The following is a 17,712-nucleotide window of genomic DNA, read 5'->3' as shown; positions in this document are numbered from 1 at the left end:
CTAGGCCCGCATTTATTTCTCGGCCCTAATTGCACAGAGGGCAGTTAAGGGTCAACCATGTTGCAGTGGGTCTGGAGTCAGACGAGGTAAGGTTGGCAGTTTCCTTCCCTAAGAGACGTTAGTTGGAAAAACCCATCTGGTTCACTATCAACAATCAATTCACGGTCAGCATTAGATGCTTAATTCCTGATTTTTTAAATTGATTTGCCGTGGCTGGATTCAAACCTTGGTCCACAGGACCTTACCTGGGTTTCTGGATTATCAGTCGTCCAGTAATAATACCACTAGGCCCTCATCTCCCCTGGATAGTTTTGCCTCCATTAGTTACACTAACTTTACACTGAATGGCACTAGGTGACTCATTTGGCGAGTTGGTGCAGAAACAATGGACTCTTTTTGCGCTGTAACAGTTCCTTGATTAATTAGGTAAATTCAAATTCCATCAGCTTCCTTGGAGGGAATTGAACCCACGTCCTCAGAGCATGAGTTTGCATGTTTGGAATACTAGCCCAATGGCAGAACTGCTGTGGCACTGTTGCTAAACAAGTTAGTGTGAGACATGAACATACAAATGAGGATCGAGAACTTAGTCCTTTGAGCTCACTCCAACACTCAACAAGATCATGGCTGATCTGACTTTAACCTCAACTCTATTTAACTGCATATCCCTGATAATCTTTTATCTCTGTGGTCGAGAAGAATCTGTCTATCTGTGCCTTAAAAATATTGAGATTCTGCATCTACTGCTCTTTGAGGAAGTGAAATTCCAAAGACTCTCAACCCTCCAAGAGAAAAATATTTACTCATTTTTTGTTTTAAGTTGGCAGCCCCTTATTTTTAAACAGTGATCTCTAGTTCTAGATTCTGCCACAGGAGGAAACATCCTTTCCACATCCATCTGGTCAAATCTATCAGGATTTTGCATGTTTCAACTGAGTCAACTTTAACTCTTCCAAACTCCAGAGGATACAGGTTACCAGCCTTTCTTCATTAGGCAATCCACTCATTCTGCTCCAGTAAACTTTCTATGAACTGCTTCTGATGCATTACTATCCTTGTGTAAGTATGGTGACCGGTACTGAACACATTATACCAAACGTGGAGTGACCCAAACAGATGAATGTGTTGTTGGTCTGGGAGAGCCAAGCCTGGTCAGCGTGTAGCTCTTCTGGTTTCAGGGCTAGGGCAAGATTGAACGGACAGTGCTTCTCGCCACTTCATGCATAGCACAGCCACAGGGCACCTGGTCCGAAACCATTCATAGATAACCCAATACCTTCCCAGGGTTTCAGATGAAGTGGAGCAGTTACAAATTTCATGTGTTGAAGGTCATCCCTTTAGTCCAGACGCTGAAAGCTCCCCCACCCCACCCCAGGTGTCAGACCACAAAGAGTGGGAGTGCCACTGCACTTAAGTACAGAAGCTCAGGTGGTGGGCTTGTCTGGAGCCCCCACAAGTTCAAGGCTTGGGGAGTAGTAGCAAATGTTCAAAGGAGAATTTGATCACTGGAGGAGAGCTGCTCATTCCTCGTTCCTACTAAACAGTGCGCAGTTGGTCTTAAGGGATAAGCAAATGCCCTTCTGAGGGAATGGCATTATCCACTGTCCTCAGGTTATGGAAAGGGAGCTGTGTTCATATATAACTTGAGCTATCCTTAATCACAAGAACTCATCCAAGCCTATCTGGTCTTCTATTCCAAATCACCCAAGTCAACAGAATGCAACTACACCAATTGCAATTTGTTTGAACTGTTTATTTTGAGATTTAGCATTAATAACTCTAGCTCTTTAACCCATATTACTGTACATTTAGTTATCCTAAACTAGCTCAGAAATAAGTACAGCCTCCTTGTTATGAAAGAATCTTTTCATTTCTACTTATTGACATGCTATGAAAGCTTGCAGTTGTCTCAAGTGGAGCCCTCTGCCAGAGAACATTGCCAATCTCATAACAGCCTCCTTAGAGCTACTGTGTTATTTTGAACTATTTCCACACTGCTTCCTGCTTTGCGCTGTGAACACAGTCCGCATCTCTCTGCTGGGATCTCAGCGACGCTACAATAATTAACATATTGATGACTTTGCTGCAAGAGTTGCCCATTGCACCCAGCAACACAGTAATCTATAAGCCAGCGCTGTCTCAACATCTCTCAGCACTGGGGGAGTCAGAAATTAACTAGATGATTCTGTTCTGACTGGAGTGGAGTGTACTGAATGTCCTTGAAACTTTATGAAAATCCTGTACTAGGTAAGCAGTGACTATTTTTTTGAAAAATGGTTTGTTTGCATTTGAGATCAAATAACTGTACTAAAAATGAAACAAGTATTTTACCACTGTAAAACAGTGATTTTCAAAAAAACTGAAATGTGGCCCTAGCAGGTGTGTGGGAGCACATACAAGTAACTTTTCAAGCATCCATCCAATTACTCCCTTCAAAAAGGAGACGTTGACAGGGCTATAGGGAAAATCATAGGTGAATGGGACCAATGTCAAACTTTCTCAAAGAGGCGCAATGGGCCTCCTGTGCTCATTAGCTCTACCATATAGCTGCTATGATCTATTAAAGGCTCTTGGCGCAACTTAGTCTTTTTGAAGAATCCTGTGCAAGAAACAAAAAATGCTTCGACACTGACGGACAAACTGTTAAAAATCACGTTTTTGCAAACGCTGGTCTCAAAATGACTACGGTGATTTACTCATACTTGCAAGAGAAAAGGATATTCAATTGTCGTTGGAGAGCGATTTCAGTTCAGGTTATTAACTACTCATACCTGAATTAAGGGGAAAAAAAAAACATTTTTGTTAACACTTTTCGTATTTGAACTCCTTACATGTATGGGACATTGCTTGCAAATCTACCTCCAATTAGTTGCAGGGATATTCTGGACTCTAAATACAATTAAAGAGGGCTCATAAATCAGGCTGGGTTTTGTCAAAGACCTTTCTCCAGATTATCCAGCACTCTATTGAGTGGTGTCTGTCTATCTCTGCTATTGTTTCATGAAAACTCATTATTGCAAATAAACAGCCCACTCTGCAATGAATAGCTTTGTGCTGCAAATATACATAACACTGGAGGTGTTGGGAAATGAGATACTACACCAGTAATGTGAATGCAGTCTGCACCCAAAACTAATGCATCCTATTTGGGCGAGACTCAGCACAGGATATTACCTCCTTGAGATTCAGAAAAGGTTGATCAGAATTGACTGGCCCCTGCCAAGTGCACAGAAAGGCAGAGGAGAAGATTGAAAACAAAAAAAAAATTCCAAAATACTGTGCTCTGTTAAGCAGAAATTCTGTGGACTTGGGCCTTCTGGATTTTGAATTATCTATGTCGTATTTACAATCCTGAACAAATAATTTTATTTGGTCTTTGAATACATTCAAATTAATCAATCATTCTCCTTTGTATCTAAGCAGGAAGCTCTCCAAAAACAGACCAACAATAATCTGCATTTCCATAGCACCTTCCAAAGCACTTCACAGGTGTACCGTCAACAAAATTTGACACCGAGCTGCAGAAGCAGCTATTGGCTTCAACACAGCCACTTTCTGCTCAAAAAAAGTCCAACAGTTTGAGAAAGAGTGAACAATAAATTTGTGAAGATTTAGGAAAGTGAGCACAACAGTGTGCCAACAATTTGACATCTTGGCTTGTTGGGATTCCAACCAATCCAAGAAAAACATGACAGAGGTCAAAGGTGACCAGGAAATGACCAAAGAAGGATTAGAAGAACATCCAGTTGAGACATCGACTAGTGCATGTGAAAATCAAGATGTGCCAAAGAAGGAAGAAACGGAAAATCTCACAATAAACGAAGGATCATTTGAGACGAGCAAAGCAACTGAAGAAACATTGACTACGGAGGTACAACAGGCAGAAGCAGACAGCGCTGAGATTACTGTTGAAGAACAAGTGACTGAAAGGAATGAAGATGTTGGAGGCAAAGTAGAATCAGGTCTCAAGACAAGACATGAAAACACAGAATTTGAAGAGACTATTTCAGTGGAGACTGCAACAGAACATGAAGAAACCTCCCTCATGCCTGATATTGAACTTACGACAGAACAATCAGATCAAGACCCAAGTAGAGAAGAGCTGCCTATTGACAATAGATCTATAGAAGATGGTCAAATTCATCTCCATGAATCAGAAGGCCAGGGCTGCAGAGAGGAGGCTGAAGCAATAATGGCAATGGAAAACATTGCACTCTCTACTTTTGTGGATGAATCAATGGGAGAAAACGTTCAAGAATGTGAAGATTCCCAAGCACAATGTGCAGTTGACGAAGAAAGATTCAAAACCGGAGGAAAGGCAGAAGAGAGTCCAAATGGTTTACAGGGTGCAACAGATTTTTTGGTTCAAGCAGGGCCTGAACGTGACTGGCAGGAAGGCTCTGATAGTACCAATAAGACTCTTGTGGGTGTGAACAATAGTGACAAGACAGAAGAATGCTGTATAAATGCCAAATATATTGCAGGGCAGACCAAGTTGTTCGTGTACTCAGATATTGGTAATGGCTCAATGATGGCTAGTTTGGGCAATGGTAAGTCAAGTGAAGGTGCCATGTTGCTGACGGAAACACAAGGAGGAGTGGCTGAAGCGTGTGTGTGTTATGATGAAGAGCTGCCAACAGAAGTCAAAACTGGACAGAAAACCCCAGCAAACACACATGAGACTGTCTTGAAAATATCAGAAAACACTGATGCAGATTTAGAAATCCAAACCAAAAGCATTGAAAAACTGCGACAAACTTCTGCCAAGGGTTCTGAAGAAATTCAAGATACTTACCCACTGCATGCTCCAATATGCTCGGGATATCTTTCAGAATACCTCGAAAATTCTGCTGAAAACCAAGGCACAGATTTTGACCCATCAGCAGAAAGAACAAGTGAAATTCCAGTCAGCACATCAGATAATCCAACTGAAAAACTGGCAGTTGCTGAAGAACAAGCAACATCAAATGATTCTGCACCCTCTCCAGCGACTGAAATAATGGAAAAGACGGAAGAGCATGAGCCCAAAGGAGACAATTTGACTGAATCCGTCCAAGCCATGGAATTACTATCAAAAACCCCTGGGGAGAATGCAGGAGTCAGCAATATTGGTCTGGAACAACAGTGCAAGACAGGAATATCAAAATCTGAGAATCAAGGTACGCCCGAGCTAACAGAACCAGGGGACAATCAGATGACAGTAGCAGGTGAACAATAGGTACCTGGCATTTCTGAGCCTTTGTGGCATTTAAACATAGCTTAAACTGATTTGTTGATAGAATGCTAGAACTAAATTTAAATGAAAACATTTTCAAATGCTTCTGATAATACAGCAAGTTAATTAAAGATGATGATTCTCAATTATAGCTCAGTACATGAATGATGGTATTCATTCCAAGTGAAAACCTAATTGTAAAGAAAGTAAAGCTTCCTTGTGGCTCCTGTACCTGGGTGAAATACCACATTACTAACACAACAACCTGGAGTTTATAACAGAGGTACTGGAGAGATTGTCAGCCACCAAAAACCATCTGCACACCCCATCTTATTATGCTGTAAATCAGACAGAAGTTTCAGCTGTCAGCATACGTGTGGTCGAACACGGACATCTGGGATCTGCTGCCCAATGTGACGTGTTCCTCCACTCCACATTGTGCATTTCAATTGTGAATGGCTTGACAAAGGGCATGAACTTACGATACCTGTCAGTCATCCATTAAACAGACCATATGAAGGTTGACTACTCTGTTTTGTTTTGAAATAGCATACTGTCTTAATTACCAACAAACAGAATTCCAAATTCAAAGCCGGAGAAGTATAAGTGTGGAGCCACAATCCTTCTAAATTTAATTGTTGCTTGAGATTGCAAAAGACATTTCTTTCAACAATTTTACCAACTCACTTTATCCAGTGTCTTTTTCGCTTTGTAAAAAAAAACCTACAGTACATAATTTAAAATTGAATTAAAATGTTTCAATTTATATTTCCTGTTTTAGGGGGAGTATTTCTCACTAAATATTCTTCAAATTGATTTGATGGAAGAATTGTTCTGTTGCTTGCCACATTAGAGATGAATGGTCAGTAAATTTACATTAGGCAGAAAAACCTATGCATTTCAAATTCTATTTTGCATTACTGTGCTTAAAACATAGAATTAATAAAAAATCCTGCAAAGTACTGCAGCTGCTGGACATGATACTTACCTGCAAAGAGAGCTTAACAGCGTAATTGATTATATAAAATAGTCTTAGCCTTCTGATGGCTACATCCATGTATTTAATTTTTATGATTTAAAAAAAAATCAATATTTTATGTTGCAAGCTCACGCTACATATAATTTGTGTTGAAACCCGTAGGACTGTATGACAGCGTAGCAGTCATGTTACTGGATTAGAAATCTTAAGGCACAGAATCATGGCCCCAAGAGTTGAAACGACAACTGGAGGAGAATTTAAATTTAATTCAATATATAAATCTGAAATGAAAACCAAGTCTCAGTGATGGCAAGCCTAAAATCCTCAGATGCCATAAAACCTAGATAGTTCACTACTGACTGAGGAAGGGCTATGTAATTCCAAACTCTCTGTCTTATGGTTCACTCAAGTGACCTCATAGGATCAAACAGAAGAGGCTCTGCTGCCCATCACGTCTGTGCCATGGACTAACTTTCTAAACTCAGTTCCATTTGAGAAGGTAGCTCATCACTGCCTTCTCACAGACAGTCAGATAATTCCAAAACCTGGACAATTTTTTAAAAAAATATTAAAACATGCTAAGTTAAATAATGTCTGATGTAAAATCAAGAGCAGAGATCTTTCAGATATGACGTACAACAGATATGCTACAACAAGGAGGACCATGGTACAAAGAAGTGGAAGATGGGGACCATCTGAAGAGCAGAACTCACCTGACTGAAATGTCTGTATGTCCTGCAAAGGATCCTTTTGTAACCTCATTCTGGGGGCCATGTATGACTTAACCCTAATAAAACTTCCAAGCATTTTATTGGATGTTAATTTCATTCTTGGCCTAGTGACAGGAGACTGCAGCAGTTTGTCCATATCATTGCAATTTACACCTGCAATAATAAAAGGAAAATAATACTCCTATTTAAATATATTTTCACAGTGATTGGTGAAGAAATACATACTTTCTATGATATGGCATGCATAGCCTAATGGAAGCAGGGTTAAATGAGGAAAGAAGAGAGGGGTGAAATGAACTGGATGGCTCTTCTAAACAGCACAATGGATCAAATGGATTCATACCAGATGATTTTATTCATTATCTTACACGTATGTACGGCTGGACATTTGTAGAATCTGACAATAACTAATTTACAGAATCATTAAAGGATTTAAACAAGTTATGGCTTCACAGCAAAACTATCCTAATATTTGGAGCACATTATCCTTGTTGTTAGAAAGCTCAACCATTCTCCTATGTTAGCCCAGAAGCACTAGGGCCTTATCCGGAATAAGCTTCTAATATTTTGCTCCTAACACTGCCATTTGACACAGATATTTAATACATTATCCAATTCTCTCTCCATCCAAACCTCCCACCTACACTCTAATTTCTATCCACACCCTATTTTGTGGTAAACCTCTTTGTTTCGACAAGGGGCAACTTTCTCTTTTCTACAAAGGAAACAGCATTGTCAAGAACAGGAATTCCAAGGCTGACATTCAGTTCTGACCACTGCATTGTAAATGTAGCTTCATATCTGCCTTTGGAACATAGGTAGATAAATGCCTGACTGGGGAAAAATAGTGCATACTTTATTGTTTAAACACAAGGGCAAGGTTGGCATTTTAACTATTCATTGCCAGGAATGAGGTAGTGATAGCCCTTTGTGAAGCTTTTAATTTTACTTCATGAAACATGATGCCAGTCAGCTCAGAAATTCAATTCCAGAAATGATAGCAAATACCCAAAGCAGGATAGCGTATGACTCGGAGACTATTACCTTTCGATTTAGCTGCTTCGATGCAATACCAGTTCGATTTTCTATCTCAAACGCTGATACTCCCTGAAAAGTATGTTTGGTTGCACAAAGTTCAACTACAGGCTTGGCCCTCACAAAACAAAGGGGACAGTGAGGAAAGCTAGATCTACTTTCCACACCATATGCCATGTCCCTCCTTGCACCTCCCCGAGATCTTTGCAAAAGGTATTGCCATCTCTGACTGCTGATTTTTCCCCTTAAATGGATGTTCCATAATCAGGAAAGGCCCTCCTGATGCCAAGTGTCATCAGGGAAAAGGTCACGAGAGTATGTTTGACTCAGGAAAATGGCTTTCAGCATAGATAAATTCACACCAGTTCAATGCAGGATGAAGTGCAGCTCAGCAGAATTTCCAGGTGTACAACTGCCATTCTGGCCTTTTGAATGGCAGAGAGTGTAGATTTGGAAAGTGTTATCAAAGAAACCTTGTTGAGGTGCCACAGTGATCTTGTCACCTGTACACAGTGTACCATCTATGGAAGGAGGAAGGTCATGCAAAACCAGAAGACTGTGGTAGAAATAAAAAGGTTATTCAAAAGTCAGTAGAATGGCTTTCAACCATGTCAAAAGGGACAAGTAGATTAAGAGATAATGGGAACTGCAGATGCTGGAGATTCCAAGATAATAAAATGTGATTAGAAAAGTAGATTAATACAAGTTTATTTCTAGTTGCTCAGATGGACCGCAGCATTCGAGAAAGCGGCTCACCTCCACCTTCTTGAGGGCAACAGGTAGAGGAAGTAAATGCTTGCCTGGCCAGTGTCAGCCACATCACATGATTGAATTAAAAAGAATCAGCATTAGCTATCCTTAGAGTTTCTGGGGACACCTAACATCAGTGGCATCGTGCTCATTAGTTCCAGCCAAAACAGAAAAAAAAAAATCAACCAAAGAAACAATACTGAAGCAGAAACAATCCTGATCTTAGTTTTATTTAACCAATTTGAGTGCAAATAACAACAGAGTTCTCTTCAACAGCCTGGTTCATGACAACCAATAACTTTTGAACATTGTTGTCATGCCTACCACCAGCAAGCTCAGGTGAAACATCTTCCACATGAACATGAGAAAGGAAAAAAATAAAATGCTTGCCTCCAAATCTCTATTAAGGTTAACCATAAAAGACAGCACCTTAGTAAACTATCAAGGTCCATCACGTTGCTAATGCAGCTAGCGCTTTCAATATCTTACATGTCTGGTCTTTCTCCATACAGTTACAAGCTGGCAGGGATTTGTAAGTACAGTGGCTGAACAAGCTGCGGAATAGAAAGGTTACAGCTCTGCCGATAGGAAGCACAAGCACTGCAATGCTAATCTGGCAAGGACTGAGGAGAAAGACATCACTGAAGCACAGGCCAATATACACAATTTTAGACATTAAAGTTTCAGCTTGACAGGGACAAGAAACCAGAAATGAAAACTGTTTGGAAACAAAAAAATTTGCAAGAAAAGAAAGGGAACATTGGTCAGTAAAACATACAGATTGTTGTGTTATTGAGAAAAGCAAATCTTTGTGAAGTTGCAAGTCCTGTTCCCTCAAATAAATGGTGCTGATGGTCAACGATAAGTTTGTCCTCTTTAAACTGCATCAGTTTATTGGTAGTATAGTTCCAAGTTCATTCCATCATGGATTTCATCTGAAAGCAGCCAGGTTAAGGATACAACTAGTGAGAATGCCCAGATGACATGTATTTTTAAATAACCTATTTGAACATGTTATGACACACCTGGCACTGGTGACAGATGAAACCAGGCAGTACCACTCCACCACAAGATCCTCACAGACTGCAACTTACCCTACTTCACACGCCAATATCAAGAACAACTGGCCTGTACTGCTATTTCACACAATAGGCAATCAAGAAATGGGGTCATTTTCTTAAAAAAAAAGAAAAAAAAAACACAAAACTTTCCAAATCTGAAACAGAAAGAGAAACTTGCTAGGATTTTTTGAAGAATTCACCAGGTCAGTGAAGAATGGTAACCCGGCAGACAGAATCAGCTTGGAGTTTCAAAACACTCTTCATAAAGATCCAAGCAGGTTCTCCAGAGGACTGTATTAGTGATAATTTTGGCCTTCAAATAGAAAATTGAATTCAAGTGGTCAATTAGTATGAATATACCTCATGAGTGGTTACCCAAACCAGCGTCCATAGGGATTGACATCAGGAACGGTATTCTCTCTGACTGGTATTAATAATCCGATTATAAGTTGGACAGATGGTCTGTAGATATTCATATTGTACAAACTATATACATATTGTTAGGGCTGTAGAGGATCCTCAATTACTACAATCATCTCAAGACATTGTTATTTACTAATCATCGGAAAATGGCTCCTTTTAAAAAAAAAAGTAGGGTTATTCATGCAAACAAATGAAGTCTGACAATAAAAACATTCAGTGTGTAGCAGAGACTAGAAAAAGTGACAATATCTGGGTGTCAGAGCAGTATGCTCGAACAGTTCACCAAGTTCTGAGACTACAGCTAAAACAAGCAGCAAACAGGCGGTGTTTGGATGATACTGTTTTGCTCTTGTAGAAAACTTTGGTCAGATCTTTGGTGGTGGTGGTTGGGGGGGGGGGGGGCTTGTGGAGGGGAGAAGAATCCTTCCTCAAAGTAATAATTCTCATCCCATTGTGGATAATACACCGTATACGTGCTTTTTTTTCCAGACAGCAGTGGAGATAGGGTTACCAAATATTTCAAAGTCTGAGTTAGACAGATTCTTGCTTCACGAAGGTGTTAAAAGTACTAGACAGCAAAGTGGTGTTGACGCCTCAACCTGACCAGTCTTTGCATTATTGAATGTCGGAGCAAGCACCAGGCAAGGAAAGGCCTCTCTGGCTCCTAACTTGTACGCATCCCTGTCCACCAAGTCTTCAATAGTACTCATCAATATGCAACTCTTCTGCATTTCTGTATGTAATTCAGTCTTCACACAGGGTGCCTTGGCCTCTTGGGGGTTTAAAAATCAGGTTATATTTTCTCAATTATGACTTACAAATAATTTTAAAAACTTCTATTTTGGCATTTTCCTTTGTATTGAGGACAAACTTGTAGAAATTGGAACAGGCTGTTACGCGTGTGTAAGTACCTGCAATGTTTCTCTCATGCCCTTCCAGTCCCCCGTTCACATAGAAACACCAGTAGCACAGATTTACAACAGCAAAAGATACAATCTTGCAACTGAACGTGATTCTTGAAAATAGTATACCTGGAATGAGAAAATAAAAAGTTAAAATTAGAAGGAACAATTGAAAAAAAACCCTTTTGGACCATTACAAGGCAACATTTGAATTTCAACACAAGGGATAAAGTGCTGGAAATAGTTACAATCAGGGCACGTGAGCTTTTTCTAGCAAGATAGCTTTTTTTAAAAACGCTGACTCAAAAACAGGTGAGAATTCTAGATAAGTAAACAGACCCACAGAAAGTGTGGTCAACGCCAGGTGCCCTCAGAATTAGCAGAACCGAACAGATAGGCAACAAATATCATTGCCATTCACACCAATGAAATAAGGTATTAAAATAATAGGCATAAGTAAAGCAATGAGAGGAGGCTTATCCAAGGAATAGATCTAATGTTTGTCAGTTGCAAACTCAATGTAATGCAAGGAATCAGCATTTCACACAGTCACAGAAGGGAACAAACCATTTCTTTAAGACAAGCTTGTCCCATTTTGTTCCAGTCTGCGCAGCTATCAGTTTCTTCAGATCTTTGATGGTGTCATCAGGACTGAATGGGAGAAATGTTAAGGAAAACACAAGGAGAATAGAAAAGAGTATGTGCTAGATCACCAATGAATTTTTACTACTTGCATAGGCTGCATTTACTATTTTTAAACAGAAACACAAGGCTATGGTCAACGCAAAGACAGCAAGAACTGCAGATGCTGGAGTCAGAGACAACAGCGTGGAGCCGGAGGAACACAGCATCAGAGGAGCAAAGAAGTTGACGATTCAGGTTGGGATCCTTCTTCAGAAGTGGGGAGGGGGAAAGGGAACTGGGGTGGTGACAGATGAGTGCAGGGGTCAATGCAGTTTTTAATATAAAAAAAGAGTTATTGCCAGCAAAACCTTACCTCACACGAGCCACTGTGAACCATTTATCAAAGAAAAATGGTTACAGCCAATTTATTGTAGATTCTTGAGTTAACACAAGCATGAATATCCGACCTTCTGCCTTTAATACTGTAAAGCAGCCATCACTACTCATTCCTGAGTCAAGTCTACCATGACTGTTTTCTTTCTAAGAGTGTTGATCTCGCTTGCAACTCTTGCTGTAAATCTCTCCAACCAGATTTCCATTGCTGCTTCAGTGGACCATCCCAAATCAAATTCTGTTACTATGCACTGCCTCCCCTGACAGGTTTTAATATTGTGGAGCATATCATTTTTCTCAAAGCATTCATCCTGGTTAACCTAATTTAAGTAGGGTTCTCAAACACCCTGACAATGGAATGCTTATCCTTGTTCAAATAATACCAGAGCTTTACATCCTGTCCAGTAACTCTCCACTGCTCTGATCTGCGACTCTATACACCCATCCTTCTCTGCTCCACCAATAAAAAGGCAGTGCTTTCAACTGCCCGAATCCCACATTCTGTAATTCCGCTGGTAACTTCCTTTGCCCTATCTTCATAGCCTGCTGCTATATCTCACCTTTGATCTGTAGCTCAGCACCTTGCAGCAGTCAGGTTACAATGAAGCCCAAGCTGGTCAGCATTAAAGATTTAACTTAATACTTCCATTCAATCAGAACATGAAAAATAAATCACTGTTGCACTGTTAACTACCTCTTAAAAAAAAGAAAAAATAATTTACTGAAACCTAGCCAAAGAATACTACAGAGGGACTTTGAATTTCCCATGCTCACAACTTGGTTTTGTGGAAAAACAAACAAGGATATTAATTTTTATTGTAGACTCATCACATAAAACTGTACCTTGTTGGGTAATTTTTGGAAAATCTGCTCAATCAGCAAGAGCAAAAAAACAGATTCACATTCCAATTTAACCCTCTCAGTTTGAGGTAAAAACATCCCATTTTTTGTTTGGTGGCATTTAGTGAAGCCTCAAATATAAAAATTCAGTGGATCTGAACACAGAATCAGAATCCCTACAGCGGGGTAAGCAGACCATTTGAAAACCCAAGCCCATACAATCCCTCCAAACAGCATCCCACCCAGACCCACCCCTCTATGCTATCTCCATTACCGTGCATAACCCAAGGCTATTTAACATGGTCAATCCACCTAACCTGTGCATCTTTAAACTGTGGGAGGAAACCGGAGCACCTGGCAGAAACCCAGGTAGACATGGGGAAGACGTGCAAATACCAGGAGTTGCCCAAGGGTAGAATCAAACCCAAGTCCCTAGCACTGACAGGCAGCAGTGCTAACCACTAAACTGCCATCTCAACATGTTGATAATGACACAGATAACATTGCCACAAACTGCAGTTCAGCCACCTCAAAATATTTTCTGTCTTCAAATGTACTATCACTTATCTATCGCATGGCCAACAGAAGAACACTCAATGAGCTCACTTAACCAACATAATGAAAGGAGGTAATATACTGGTTTAAAAGTCTGTAATAATTCTATTACCCATCTTAAAAAAAGGATACTTGCACTTCACTCGAACTTTTTTTCCTAAACGATCGTTGCAAACTATCTCAATCATTTTGATGAATTCTTGGAAAGAAAAAGAAGTGTTTAAAAGAAAACTCAATACTGCAAGTTTGCTTCATACTGCATTGTATAAATGTACCATAAAACGTAAAAGTTTGTAGAATTATTTTAAGAAAAAAATGTCAAGATCTAGAATACGCTGCCTGAAAGCTTGGTTGAAGGAGATTCAAAATGACTTTTGAAAGAGAATTAGATAAATTCTAAGGGGAACAAAATTGTATTTCAAATGGACCAGTAATATATACAATGGCCTAAACTGCCTCTTTCTATACCTGTATCATAGTGATTCTCTTATAACTGAAGTATATCCACGTTGTGAAGTAAAGTCCAATTTGGGCTTTGGGTAAGATTAATCATATTTCCATATGCTACATTTTGTATTAACGGTCCAGTACCAAAAGTAGATTTAAACAAATAGTTGCGTCACTGAAATTTCACTCAAGATTATAAACCCCATAATGGAGATTTAACTTACGGCCTGTTCAAAAGAGGTACAATCTGAGCCAGGATTACACCCCTGGCTTTAGGGCAGATGATAAACATTAAGCCCATTTTGCCTGTGGCAGTTAGTCCCACACTGGCTCCTTCTCTTTAGATTTAAAGTTCTTTTCTTTTACACCCAAGTATGTTTCAGCTTTTCTTCATAACTTTATTACTGAATGAACCTGCTTTGACTTTCCTTTCAGCAGCACATCTAGTACAACACATTCTCATATTGATTCCATAAACCACCTTACTTCAACGTCAATTTTCACGTCCTTTTACCCTCATACCTTTGCCAAATACCACCCTGCAACCCAACACCTCCCCTCCCACTGCATCACTCTCAATCCCTTTTCCGTACCCCTCATTTACCTTCTCCCACTTCAGGCCCCTTCCCCCTCACCTCCACATAGCTCTCTCCACTTCAACCCCTCACCACCCTTCCTCATCTTCCCTCAAATACTCTCACCTTCCACCAACTCCCCTGTCTCTTCCTTCCCCTTCCCTCACCCTCTTTCTTCCCTTGACATGTTCCACCTGCTACACAGCAACCCCTCCCATACATTCCCTCATTCTTCAACTTCCCCACATTTCCTTCTTCTCGCACCTCCCTTGCCCTAGCCCTCCGCTCACCCCAATTCCCCTCCCTACAGTCAGGTTGTATTTGTGTCTTATTGACTTTGCTCTTAGAGGACATAACCCGTTTCTCCTTTTCACACATTCGTTTACAGCCTTTTTACATGGGTGGAGGAGTAGCGGATGGAGTTTAATTTGGATAATTGTGAGGTATTGTATTTTGGTAAAACAAACAAGGGCAGGACAAATACAATTAATGGTATGGTCCTGGGTAATGTTGCAGAACAGAGAGACCTAGGGGTTCTGCTATATAACTCTGAAATTTGCATCATGAGTAAACAGAGTAGTTGAAGAGGCATTTAGTATGCTAGTCTTCATTGCTCAGACCATTGAATACGAAATTGGAAGGTCATGTTGAGACTGTACAGGATGTTGGTGAGGCCTCTTCTGGACTATTCTGGTTATAGGAAAGATATTCTGAAATTGGTGATGGTTCAGAAAAGATTTACCAGGGCACTGCTGGGAACAGAAGGTTGATTGATAAAGATAGGCAGGGAGGCAATAACCTTGTGGTATTATCGCTGGACCGTTAATCCAGAGACCCAGCTAATGTTCTGGGCTAACAAGGTGTAGAGTTGGATGAACACAGCAGGCCAAGCAGCATCGCCGATGTTTCGGGTCTAGACGCTACATCAGATGTTCTGGGGACCTGGGTTCAAATCCTGTCATGGCATATGGTGGAATTCAGTCTTTAAAAAAAAAAAATCGGGAATTAAGAATCTAACAATGACCATGAATCAATTGTTGATTGCTGAGGAAAAACCCATCTGGACCACCAATGCTCTTTAGGGAAGGAAAGCCATCCTTCCCTGGTTTGGACTACGTGACTCCGGACCAACAGCAATGTGGCTGACTCTGAACTGCACTGTGGGCAAGTAGGGACAGGCAATAAATGCTGCCTAGCTAGCAACACCCTCATCCTGTTAATGAAAAAAGGAAAAAAAAATATTTTCACTACAGCAGGGGTGGTTAAGGGGTGACCTAATAAAAGTTTGTACATTCAGGAAATATTTAAAAAGACATGTTTTACACAATGGTTTGAGTGTGGAATGACCTTTCAAAGGAAATGGTAGATTCAGGCACAGTTAGAACATTTGAGTGACATTTGGATAAGTACATGAATAGGAAAGGTTTGGAGGGATATCAGCCAAACACAGGCAGGTGGTTTTAGTTCGGCTGGGGAACCTGGTTGGTGTGGACTAATGGGACCGAAGCATCTGTTTCTGCCATGTTTAACTCTTCATCTTAGACTCTGAGCACACTTACAATTGGATTCCACTTTTTCCTCCTCCTCTTTTTACAGCATACATAAAAACACAACCTTCCAATTAGGTTATAGCCAGCATAGTTTTGTGCGAGGGAAATTATGCCTCACAAACTTGATGGAGTGCATTGAGGAAGCAATCAAGATTACTGGTGAGGGCAGACAGATGGATGTTGTTTTTGACAAGGTTCTGCATGGTAGACTAATTAGTAAAGTTAGATCACATAGGACTCGGGGTGAGCTTGCCAACTAGATACAAAATTGACGGCAGCAGGAGACAATATGGTGGTGGAGGGTTGTTTTCCAGACAGGAGACCTGTTATCAGCAATGTTCCACAGGGATTAGTGGTGGGTCACTTTTGTTTGTCATTTATATAAGCGATTTAAGAAGTTTAGTAAGTTTGTTGTCGACACCAAAATTGGTGGTATAATGTACAGTGCAGAAGGATATCTAAGATTACAAAGTGATCTTGATCAATTGGGTCCATGGACAAGAAGAGTGGCAGATGGAGTTTACATTGGATAAAGGCAAAGTACTGCATTTTGCTAAGACAAACAAGGGCAAGACTTATACAATTAAAAGTAGGGCCTTGGGTAGTGTTATAGAACAGAGACACTTAGGGAATTCATGGGCATAATTCTTTGAAGCTTGTATCACATTGTAGACAGAGTGGTTAAGGTGGTGTTTAATATGCTTGCCTTCATCGCTCAGACCTTTGAGTATAGGAGTTGGGACGTCATGTTGAGATTCTATAGGATGTTGGTGAGGCCTCTTCTGGAGTACAGTGTCCAGTTCTGGTCATCCTGTATAGGAAGGATATTATTAAGCTAGAGAGGGTTCACCAAAGATTTACCAGACATTGGCCAGGAATGGAGGGTTTGAGTTATAAGGAAAGACTGGATAGGTTGGGACTTTTCCACTGGAGTGTTGTAGGTTGAGGAGTGACTTTATGGAGATTAATAAAAAAAACAAAGGGCAGATAAGGTGAATAGCAAACGTCTTTTCTCTAGAATAGGTAAGCTCAAAACTAGGGGGCATATTTTTAATGTGCCAGTAGAAAGATTGAGCAGAGGGACCAGAGGGAAAATACTTTTACATACAGGGTGGTTTGTGTGTGGGATGATAGAGGAAGTAGTAGATGCAGGTAAAGTTACGACATTTAAAAGACATTTAGACAAGTGCATGAATGGGTTGTTGGGGGGGTGGGGGTGACGTTACAGAAATTTTTAAAAAATCATGAGGGGCACTGAAAAGGTGAATGAAAAGGTGAATGATAAGGGTCTTTTTTCTAGGGTGGGGCATTTCAAAACTAGTGGGCACTTGTTTTTTTTAAAAAAGATGAATGGAAAAAGATTTTAACAAGTCACAAACGAGGGGAAAAAGATTTTTAAAAAGTCATAGGGGCAACTGTTTTACACGGAGTGGTTTGTATGTGGAATAAATTTCCAGAGGAAGCAGAGGAGACAGGTACTGTTACAACTTTGTAAAAGAACACATTTAGGTAGAAATATCTTGAGGGACATGGGCCAAGCATAGGAAGGTGGGACTAGTTTAGATTGGGCTTATGGCTGGCATAGACCGAAGGATCTGTTTCTGCGCTGTATGACTCTGTAACACTTTCTAT

At 40.3% G+C, this 17,712-nt stretch overlaps 2 protein-coding genes across 5 annotated transcripts in view; one reads left to right on the top strand and one right to left on the bottom strand.

The window, feature by feature from the left end:
- Nucleotides 1–1,923: 1,923 nt before the first annotated feature.
- LOC125447451 (uncharacterized) lies at nucleotides 1,924–7,005 on the top strand. Of its 2 annotated transcripts, none has more exons than XM_048521803.2 (2): nucleotides 1,924–2,247; nucleotides 3,424–7,005. In XM_048521803.2, exon 2 carries the CDS (start codon nucleotides 3,689–3,691, stop codon nucleotides 5,216–5,218), a length of 1,530 nt encoding a protein of 509 aa, XP_048377760.1. In that variant the 5' UTR covers nucleotides 1,924–2,247; nucleotides 3,424–3,688; the 3' UTR covers nucleotides 5,219–7,005. The 2 variants fall into 2 exon arrangements, with proteins under 2 accessions (XP_048377760.1, XP_048377761.1); XM_048521804.2 differs by having other exon boundaries at nucleotides 3,421–7,005.
- Nucleotides 7,006–8,921: 1,916 nt separating this feature from the next.
- ubl5 (ubiquitin like 5) overlaps nucleotides 8,922–17,712 on the bottom strand; it is a 146,857-nt gene continuing 138,066 nt past the window's right edge. Inside the window, exons 1-5 of one of the 3 annotated variants that reach the window (XM_048521806.2) lie at nucleotides 16,787–16,893; nucleotides 13,641–13,707; nucleotides 11,664–11,747; nucleotides 11,188–11,225; nucleotides 8,922–9,645 (exon numbers count right to left, since the gene is read on the bottom strand). In XM_048521806.2, the coding sequence (XP_048377763.1) occupies nucleotides 9,602–9,645; nucleotides 11,188–11,225; nucleotides 11,664–11,747; nucleotides 13,641–13,696 (222 nt within the window). In that variant the 5' untranslated portion in view covers nucleotides 13,697–13,707; nucleotides 16,787–16,893 and the 3' untranslated portion in view covers nucleotides 8,922–9,601. Of the gene's footprint in view, nucleotides 9,646–11,187; nucleotides 11,226–11,663; nucleotides 11,748–13,640; nucleotides 13,710–16,786; nucleotides 16,894–17,712 lie in introns of those variants that run through there. The other 2 variants (XM_048521807.2, XM_059640025.1) reach the window with 2 other exon arrangements.

Source organism: Stegostoma tigrinum, chromosome 35 (assembly GCF_030684315.1).
Source record: "Stegostoma tigrinum isolate sSteTig4 chromosome 35, sSteTig4.hap1, whole genome shotgun sequence".
NCBI lineage: Eukaryota > Metazoa > Chordata > Chondrichthyes > Orectolobiformes > Stegostomatidae > Stegostoma > Stegostoma tigrinum.
Note: the sequence above shows the minus strand (reverse complement) of the source record. Positions and strands in the feature narration are given on the sequence as shown.

Bases quoted from the DNA above. Each gene is read 5' to 3' on its own strand.
- LOC125447451 (XM_048521803.2), top strand. From the start codon at position 3,689: ATGACAGAGGTCAAAGGTGACCAGGAAATGACCAAAGAAGGATTAGAA.